Below are 9,779 nucleotides of genomic sequence, written 5' to 3'. Positions count from 1 at the left end.
AACATTTTAAAAAAGATCTTTATATCACGGTTGATTAAACCAATGAGCATTAAAGTGTTGTCAGCAAGTCGTTTCCCATCGTGCTTTTGATCAGCGCAGTCATCAGACCGGCCCACACTCGGACTCATTTCTAACCAGTATGCATCAATCACCGGTGATCAGTTCTGTGCAGATTTTGCTCATCTCAAACAAGCCTAAAGACAGACGATCAAGATGAAAATGGGTTAAGAACGAACAGCTTTATTCAAGCCATCTAACTTCTGTATATATATCTATAGTGACTCCCCAATCCCCGTGTCACTCCAGAAACCCGATTTGTTGTATGTAGGTTTCTGATTGAAAGTGTTTTTAAGCGTAAAGGTGGGTTTTGAGTGTGTTTCAGGCGTAAGGGTATGTTTTAGGTGGATTTCAGTGCGGCCTGTCAAAAAAAAGACAAATAAAAGAAGTAAATGATAAAGAATTAGGTGTGAGGGTTAAGTCTTCTTGATGCTCAACATTAATGAGGATAAGCGTTATTTTTTCCCCAAACCACTTCACCAGAAATCCCGCCCTGCAGCTAATTTCATTGTTTATGGTTACAGTGATGGGTAGGTTTAGGGATCAGTGTTTGGTGTAGGCAATCAGTCCTGTGATTGACATTACCAATAAAATCGGCTGCAGCGTGGCATGGCCTGGCTTCTGACGTCATACTTGGATGTGGGATGGGTTGGATCTCCACCGCAGGCTGCAGTGAGATGCTTCTTAAGTATCCAAGGCACAAGTTATAGAGGTCCCTTTTCTGGATAGAGGGTGGGGAGCAGCAGCTCATTTGCATTTAAAGATACATGCACAAAAACAGTATGTTTTTGGCTTGCACTCAAAAATGGGCATTTACAACATGGTATAATAAATGATCTGTGGGGTATTTTGATCTGAAAATTCACAGACACATTCTGGGGACATCTGAGAAGGGGCATAATAGATCCCCTTTAAGTGAAACTACATTCAGGTTAATCATGAAGATAAAGAAAATAATGAATTAAGATGTGAATCTGTTGATAATCCTCTATTAACAGCCTTAAAAAATGTAAAATCTTATGTAAATATGACATAAGAAACACTATTAAAAAAAATGTATTTTTAGTTCAATAAAAGAGGCCATTAAAAGACTTTCTGAGGCGAATATTTCAATATAATCTCTTTTCTGACTTTTTCCGCCTTCCAAGAAATCTGAAAACACTCTTGGACAAAAACAATTGATAATGACTTTCATTTTTTAAATCTTTACTTACCATAAACCATCTTTCACTAGCTTCCATCTGAAGATGCTGAGAAAATGGCTGCTTTTCGCACTGCTGTTGTCTGGGTTGTTAATGTGACGTGCATGTCCTCTTTCAAGTCTGCATTCCCAACCAAATGCAAATGTCAGAGCATGTCAAAAGTACTCCAGGGCCCAAAACCCTCCTCAGACCCCAGGGTCTGAGGAGGTTAGGATCAAAGAGCAAAAAAAGGATCTGCAGTGCCTGAAGAGGGAGGTCTTCTCAACCCATGACTTCCTGTGAAGGTCCGGGAGTCTACCACATATAGATAGTGGCTCACTGATGCCCGCAAATTATATAAAATATCCCAGAAATCAAGAGAGCGAGAGAGAAAGCCTGTTTCCACCTGGTATTAAGATGCTTTTCCGGTGAACCGATCACAAGTGGTCAGACAGGATGCATTACCATTACACTTGGTATTATCACACGTTTCAAATATGTGTTCTGTGACCACTTTGGATTTTGTAAAGACTCTCGCCTCTTTTTTTGTCGCACTTAACTACATCACTTTCACTTTCGGCGCACGAATGCATGAACCTGTGTTAGGTGGCTTACGCGAATAGATATAATAGTAGCTTATAATATCATTTTTTTATATTATTTGGGGGTGGGTTGTGCCATCTCCCGGAAAATTGAATTTTTGAAGGGTGGGATGTCTGAATTGCTATTGTGCTTCTGCTAGAGTGTGTTGATGCTGCTAGCAACTGTTGATTTGCCTGTTGTGTACAGTGTGAATTTTGGTTGACAAGTTGATCGATTGCTGTCAATCTCATTTCTCTTTGTATATTTTGTAAACAATTGTAAATATCTTTTTAGTGAGATTATGGGATGGGCTTTATTGGTAGGTTAAGCTTTATGTTGTATGTTTTTATTTTTTCATTGTTATTTTGCCAGTGTTGCAATCACAAATTCATATTAAGAAGATTTTATATTGGTAGATATATTTCCACTGTGGTGTGAGATGATAATGATACTTCACAAATAACGCTTTTTTTTTTTTTTTTTTTTTGTAAATACAGAAAACAAGTATCTCTAAATCAATATTTATAGTGATATATTTGGTCTTAAATTAAGTGTCAGTTGATGTTTTTCCTAATTTCTCTACTTAACTTCTCCAATAAAACTACACAGTCTTTGTTGGGAAAGTAAAAAGATTCATTGCCTTTCTACCACTGTGTGTATCACACATAAAACTTTGCACTTTGAACTTAATTTATTGTTACCCCACCCTCAATTTTATGATGTTCAGCAGGTGCAGTTGTACTTTAGAATAATGAATTCTACTGCAAAGATCTTTTTTTTCTCTCCATAAAGAAGAATTGCATTCCTGGAAAATAACTATCAAACAAAAGAACGTGACGTTGATGTTGTCCACTTGAATTCTAAAGAATGTGTTTTCCTTCTGTCAGCTGAAATGTGAGTATTTTTTATTACAGAATAATACTGACAAAAACAGTACATTATCTAAACAGCAGAAACAGTATCAGTGTTTCTGTTATGCGACTGATTTAATTTCTTAATCTGTTTGTAACACAGGATGAATTTTCTCAATAACTGAATCTTAAATGTGATGTGTGGCGATGTGTGAACTGTTACACTAAAACTAATTTCCATTTCTTTGACTGTATTACAAAAGTTACGTGCAAACACATACAGTTGCAAGAAAAGGTATGTGAACCACTTGCAGAATCTGTGAAAATGTTAATAATTTTAACAAAATAAGGGAGATAATACAAAATGCATGTTATTTTTTATTTAGTACTGTCCTGAGCAAGATATTTTACATAAAAGATGTTTACATATAATCCACAAGACAAAAAAAAAATCAGAATTTATTAAAATAACTCCATTCATATGTGAACCATTGATTCTTAATACTGTGTGTGGTTACCTGGATGATCTACGACTGTTTTTTTGTTTTGTGATGGTTGTTCATGAGTCCCTTGTTTGTTCTGAGCAGTTAAACTGAGCTCTGTTCTTCAGAAAAATCCTCCAGGCCCTGCAGATTCTTCAGTTTTCCACCATCTTTTGCATATTTGAACCCTTTACAGCAGTGACTGTATGATTTTGAGATCCATCTTTTCGCACTGAGGACAATTGAGGGACTCAAACACAACTTTTAAAAAAGGTTCAAACATTCACTGATGCTCCAGAAAAAAACATGATGCATTAATAGATGGGGGGGTGAAAACATTTGGAATTTGAAGATCAAGGTAAATTGTATTTAATTTGTCTTCCGGGAAACATGCAAGTATTTTCTGTTGTTTCCGAAGGGCAGTACTAAATGAAAAAAAAAAATGATATTCAAGTGAAATAAGAAAAATTTGGACCTCTTCATCCTGTTCAAAAGTTTTCACCCCCCGGATCTTAATGCATCGTGTTTCCTTCTGGAGCATCAGTGAATGTTTGAACCTTTTGTAATAGTTGTGTTTGAGTCCCTCAGTTATCCTCCATGTGAAAAGATGGATCTCAAAATCATTCAGTCACTGTTGTAAAGGGTTCAAATATGCAAAAGATGGTGAAAAACTGAAGAATTTTTGGGACCTGGAGATTTTTTCTGAAGAACAGAGCTCAGTTTAACTGCTCAGAACAAACAAGAGACTCATGAACAACCATCACAAAACAAAAAAACAGTCGTAGATCATCCAGGTAACCACACAGTATTAGGAATCAATGGTTCACAAACTTTTGAACTGGGTTATTTTAATAAATTCAGGTATTTTTTGTCTTATGGATTATATGTAAACATCTTTTATGTAAAATATCTTACTCAGGACAGTACTAAATAAAAAATAACATGCATTTTGTATCATCCCTCTTATTTTGTTAAAATTTTGCACATTTTCACAGATTCTGCAAGTCGTTCACATACTTTTTCTTGCAACTGTACATTTTGTATTTTTTAAAATTATTTTGTAAAGGAAATGTTAAATAAGGAAATATTATGTCATCATGAACCTCTGAATTAATTATTTGTTTATAGCTGCATTATGTAACAATCTGATAAATGCAAATGGAAAATGCATTCACTGAGTGTTTTCTTAAATCACAGCAACAATGACATCAGCCAATCCTCCCGAACGGCGCAGCAGCAAGAATGAACCTCCTTTAATGGCGTAAGTCAATCTTCTTATAAATGACATTGATTCTGAATATAAGAAGAATAACTCGTCGTACAATTAAAAAGGGATTGTTCACCATTCTGTTGTTTTCTCATCAGTTGTTGATGGCAGAAGAAAGCCAGAGTCACAAGCTTATCAAGGGAGAGACAAAGTGACTCAGTGTAGAATTTAACAAGAATTATGTAAAAAAATAAATAAATAAATAAAGATTTAAAAAAAAAAAAAAACATTAAAAGGTTAAATAAAAATAAAAAACTGATTTATCACAACATGAACAACCACAATCCTGTGACTGCAAACTATTAGTCCTCCACAAGCAGGCACTGTAGAGATTAAAATCAAAATTCTAATAAATTTTCTCTTTTACAGATCACATCATGATGCCATCTTAATGAATCCAGGTCCTCCAGCGCTTTACCGTCTGAACACTGAAAGAAAATATATTAATGGAAATGATAGAAAGTTGAGACAGTGGACATATGGACGAAGAGACGGAAAGAAGCAGAACAAAGTCATACTGATGGTGGGAGAAACTGGTGCTGGAGAAACCACCATCATCAACACCATGATCAACTACTTACTGGGAGTGAAGTTTGAGGATCAAGAGTTTTATCAAATCACAGAAGAAACTGAAGAAGAAAAAGAACAACAAGAACAAGAACATGAAGGTCAATCACAATCCCAGACATCTGAGATCACTATTTATGAGGTGGTTGTTGAAGAGAAACCAACATCTCTGACCATCATTGACACTCCTGGATATGCAAACACTGAAGGATACGAGAAAGACAGAGAGATTTCTGATTATCTGTGCAGATTATTTTCAAATGAGGATGGGATTCATTATATTGATGCAGTGTGTTTTGTGATGAAGGCGGCTCAGAATCGTTTCTCTGCAAAAGAGCATTATATATTTCACTCAGTTCTGTCTCTGTTTGGTAGAGATATAGAAAACAACATAGTGTTTCTACTCACACATTCAGATGGAGGTCGTCCAACAGATGCTCTCAATGCAATTAACACCGTAGAAATACCCTTCAGAAGAGATAAAGACAATGAACCCGTCCACTTCTTATTCAACAACAGACAGAAAGAGGAAAGAGATGAACAGTATGAGCACCTCGACAGATCATCATGGGAAATGGGAGAGAGAAGCATGAATGAGTTCTTCACACTCCTGGAAGAAATGAACAGAAAAAGTATTCAGATGACATTAGATGTTCTGAATGAGCAAAGGCGACTTGGGGCCTGTGTCTCTAATCTCAAGCAGCGAATCTCTGAGAAGGAGTTAAAAAATGAACACCTGAATAAGATTCAGGAAGCCATCAGACAGAACAAAGATAAAATTGAGAAATGTGAAAACTCAGAGTTCACAGTCAAGAGAAGGTTCAAAGAAAAAGTCCTCATTGAAAATACATCACGTTGGAGCACAGACGCAACCTGCTGCTCTGTCTGTGAGGAAAACTGTCATGAATGGGGCTGCTGGTTGGAGAAAGATGCTTCATGTTGTTCAGTCATGGAAAACAAACACTGCACTATGTGTACAGGAAAGTGTCATTACAGCAAGCATGTCAAAGAGAACAAAAAATATGTGATAAAGACAAAGGAAGTTAAAATGACATTTCATGATCTCAAACAGGAGTATGAACGCACTGGTGAAAAGACTGAAACCACCTTTGACAAAGAGAAATATGAAAATACTAAAAAGAAACATGAAAGCAACATGCAAGAGTATGAGAATAAAACAAAAATAGAAAAAAAATTGATCAGTGAACTGGAGAAGATTGAGAATGAAAAGTCCAAACTGCTTGCTGAAGCTTATATCAGCATCATGATTCTGTCCAAGATCGCATTAAAAGCAGACAGCGCTTTCACTCTTCAACATCTGGATTTTTTGATTCCCAGACTAAAAGAGGAGGGAAAAGATGAATGGATTAAGAACCTGGATGATCTGAGGAAAGCTGGAGAAGAGCAGAGAAACAAGGGTGCTTTTTGTCATGTGATGGATTTTGGCAGACAAAAATGGAAACAAATCGTCAGTCGTGGTAAAAATGAATAAATGCATAAAACTGGAACATTCAAGATGGAACAGATTCTGCTCCATCATTGAAAAAAATTCACTCAGAACAAGGGTCTCTGTTATAAAATTACTGAACACATGAAATCTCTTATTTTATCTTTCAATATGTGTAAAAATAAAAAAGAATATAATGCAACAAAGTCACAATACCACAATGCAAGGCCACAATGCAATAAGTATAGCCCTAGAGCTGTCAAAAGTCTGCATTTTGATGCATCATGATGAGATTTGTAGGTCTATTAGTAAAATCTGTTGACTTTAGTAATCTTTGTTGCATTATTTGCCATAATATGCCAATGGTGACAGTTTTGCATACCTGTAACTCAAAAAGTAATAAAGATATCATAATATCCATTTAGATTTTGGTTCTTAAACTTTTCTCTTGGTATGCTCATTTTGAAGGCCCTATATGGTTAAATTCCACAGATCTCAATGCGGCTCCAAGAATAAAATGAAAGGTAAAAAATGGAACGTAACATTTCATTTGGGAAACTGATTGCTTCAAACCATTCGAGTTTAATATACTAGTATTTATATGGTGTTAGTACTTTGAACTTATTTAATTTGAGTCCACTGAAAAGGAATAATTCTTAATATAAAACTGCAAACACTTAATGTGTAATAGTGAAATAAAACATTACTTTAACTGAAATCTTTGCAGTTCATCGTTAGCTAGCAATAGCACACATGTTTGTGCTAAAGTACTTAGAAAAGAGATCATCACTGTATCAGCAACTACACAGGTACTGCCTTTAAATAAAGCAACATGCAGCATAACATCAGTGTTCTCTTCCGATATGGTTCACTCATACTGTGTTGCTAAATGCATTGGGAAAACTCCCTTTTCTCCGATTACTGAAGTCTTATAGAATCACGCAGTGAAACTGCATGGGCCAATGGTTGTGCCACGGAGATGTAGCTGGTGTGAAAGCCCACCAGAGCCTGCTGAAATGGGCGGGGCTATCCATCTATATAAGTGGGCATTCTGCTGTAGGATCTCAAATTAATTCTCCTTCAGCGATGAACATCTTCTCTTTGCTGGACTCCGAGACAGAAGAAGAAGACTGCCGAATGGTTCCTGCCGGGGTGCCAGCAGGCCCCTAATCAGAGTGCAGCACCGTTCTTCCCTGAGGTTCATAACGAAATCATCAAGTCGAGGCAGCATTCGCACATCAACCTCCACCACCCTCACCACGATTGACGGCGCTGAGGAAAAGGGTTGTGAGAAACTGCCTCTGGACGAAGCCGTGGCCTCTGCCTGCCCACAGCGATTGGAGGAAAGGCTAAAGTCACTCACCTGTCTAAGCCCTGCAGAACCACTTCAGTTCTTACTGGTCGGGCCTAGACATTGGCTGGCCAGGCGGGCTCCGTCCTTCACACTATAGTGGTCCTACAGGTCTTTCAGGCCAAGCTCCTCCGTTCCATTGACGAGTCCAGCCCCGACCTTGCAGTGTTTAGAGAGCTGCACAGTGCGACTGACTTGGCCCTGTGTGCCACTAAAACCACAGCCCAAGCTATTGGCAGAGCTAAGGTCAGTTTAGTGGTGTTGGAACAGCACTTATGGCTTAACCTGATGGAGATTAAGGATGCAGTCAAGGCTGCTTTCCTCGACTCCCCAATCTCTCCACTGGCCTCTTTGGTGAATGGTTTTGCCGAGTGCTTCACCACTGCACAGACATTGCGCCACTTCCTGCCCAAGCACTCAGTTCTGCAGCTGCTTTAATTCACCATAAGACCAGAGCCTGAGCTCTGAAGGGGGAACCAGAGCGCCAAGATCCCAGGCCTAAGATAATGCTAGATCCTGCTCCACAAAAGCCGTCCTGATCCTTAAGGAAGGAAGAGGAGGGGGCTAAGTCTTGCTGCGGCCGGACCACCCCCCAAACAGCCTCAAGTTTGCTTTTCAACTCTCCGTTCAATTCCAATGTGTTTGTTTACAAGCATTGGGCCCGTTCATGTTCACACTCCCACACAACTGACTGCTGTTATAGTGAAGAAAATAACATATTCAAAAAGAGAGCAATTTTCTTCTTCAACTTACCACAAGCGTCAGTCCCCGGTCACAACACAGCGGCCTGTTGCTTGAACCAATTCAACCCTTAGCCATCCAGGCCGAGGCTTGGGAAGCCATCCCCGAAGTGTTGAGTTGGGTTTTGAACATAATCAAATGAGGTTACTTGCTGCAGTTCTCTCGCAGGCCTCCCCTCTTCAGGGGTGTGGTCTCCAGAGATCTTCTTCTGGCTCGTATTGGCCCAGTCAGAGGCTGAACTAGACGCTCACAGATCCTTACTCCTCAGCATTTGAAATGCCTGGTACTCAGGATCAACGTTGCCAAGAGCTCACTGTCTTCTCCTCCGTATCAGGTTGGACCATGGCTGCGTCATGGCCCTGGCCCTTTAGAAGGACCCTCATCGGTTCAAATCTGTTGTGAACCTGGGAATGGTCTTTAGAAAGAAGGTGGTCTCGAAAGATGCCTCCATCATGGGTTGGTGGGCTCTGTGCAAGGGCAGGCCGATTTCCAGCCAAGGAAAAGCGGTCAAACAGGGAAAAGCAGCTTCACATCAACTGCCTGGAAACGCTGGCAGTCTTTCTGGCCCGCAGAATCTTTCTGACAGACCTGAAAGGGCACCACTTCTTAGTCCAATCGGACAACATGGCAGTGGTGTCCTACATAAACCACCAAGGTGGACTCAAGTCGAGGCCTCCATACAAGCTAGTCAGATGCCTGGAGTATATTCAGGAAGGCAGAGGTCGCTCTTATAGCCTCAGAAGACAGGGACGCGCTGGCCCACAAATGGCCCAACCGTCCTCGATATGCCTTTCCCCTGGTCGCCCTGGTTTCCCTCTGCCCTGTCCGAGCCCTAAGAGTATATGAGCACTCTACCCAGTTCAGGCAGTCAGAGCAACTCTTCGTGTGCTTCGGAGGCCACACCAAAGGGTATCCGGTCAGGAAGCAAAGACTATCCCACTGGATAGTAGATGCAATTGTGCTAGCCTATGCTTCAATGGGCCTGCAGTGCCCCATTGGAGTAAAGGCACACTCCACCAGAGGCATGGCCTCATACTGGGCATGGTCCAGCGGAGTGTCCATTGGCATCATCTGCGCACCGGCCGACCAGTCCTCGTCGTCCACCTTTGCCAGATTTTATAACTTGGACGTCCCTGCTCTACAATAACGGTATTTATTAATAACAGTATTTACTGTTTAAAGTTGGTAATAAAAAGTAACAAAATACAAATCCTGATTGTGATTTATTGAATGGATGGCATGCTACAAATAGA

At 39.6% G+C, this 9,779-nt stretch overlaps 2 protein-coding genes across 2 annotated transcripts in view; one reads left to right on the top strand and one right to left on the bottom strand.

Moving 5' to 3' along the window:
* LOC127501613 (E3 ubiquitin-protein ligase TRIM21-like) overlaps nucleotides 1-3,273 on the bottom strand; it is a 63,514-nt gene extending 60,241 nt beyond the window's left edge. The window contains exon 1 of the mRNA XM_051873701.1: nucleotides 3,190-3,273. The gene's annotated coding sequence lies outside the window, so the exon portion shown is untranslated. The remainder of the gene's footprint in view (nucleotides 1-3,189) is intronic.
* LOC127501611 (uncharacterized) lies at nucleotides 1,593-9,706 on the top strand. The gene is made up of 3 exons (XM_051873691.1): nucleotides 1,593-2,714; nucleotides 4,351-4,414; nucleotides 4,790-9,706. Exons 2-3 carry the CDS (start codon nucleotides 4,356-4,358, stop codon nucleotides 6,477-6,479), a joined length of 1,749 nt encoding a protein of 582 aa, XP_051729651.1. The 5' UTR covers nucleotides 1,593-2,714; nucleotides 4,351-4,355; the 3' UTR covers nucleotides 6,480-9,706.
* Nucleotides 9,707-9,779: the final 73 nt, after the last annotated feature.

The sequence above is a fragment of the Ctenopharyngodon idella genome, chromosome 19 (genome assembly GCF_019924925.1).
Source record: "Ctenopharyngodon idella isolate HZGC_01 chromosome 19, HZGC01, whole genome shotgun sequence".
NCBI classification, from domain to species: Eukaryota; Metazoa; Chordata; class Actinopteri; order Cypriniformes; family Xenocyprididae; genus Ctenopharyngodon; species Ctenopharyngodon idella.
Note: the sequence above shows the minus strand (reverse complement) of the source record. Positions and strands in the feature narration are given on the sequence as shown.

Bases quoted from the DNA above. Each gene is read 5' to 3' on its own strand.
- LOC127501611 (XM_051873691.1), top strand. From the start codon at position 4,356: ATGACATCAGCCAATCCTCCCGAACGGCGCAGCAGCAAGAATGAACCT. The intron at 4,415-4,789 runs GTAAGTCAATCT...TCTCTTTTACAG, and splicing joins AATGAACCTCCTTTAATGGC to ATCACATCATGATGCCATCT.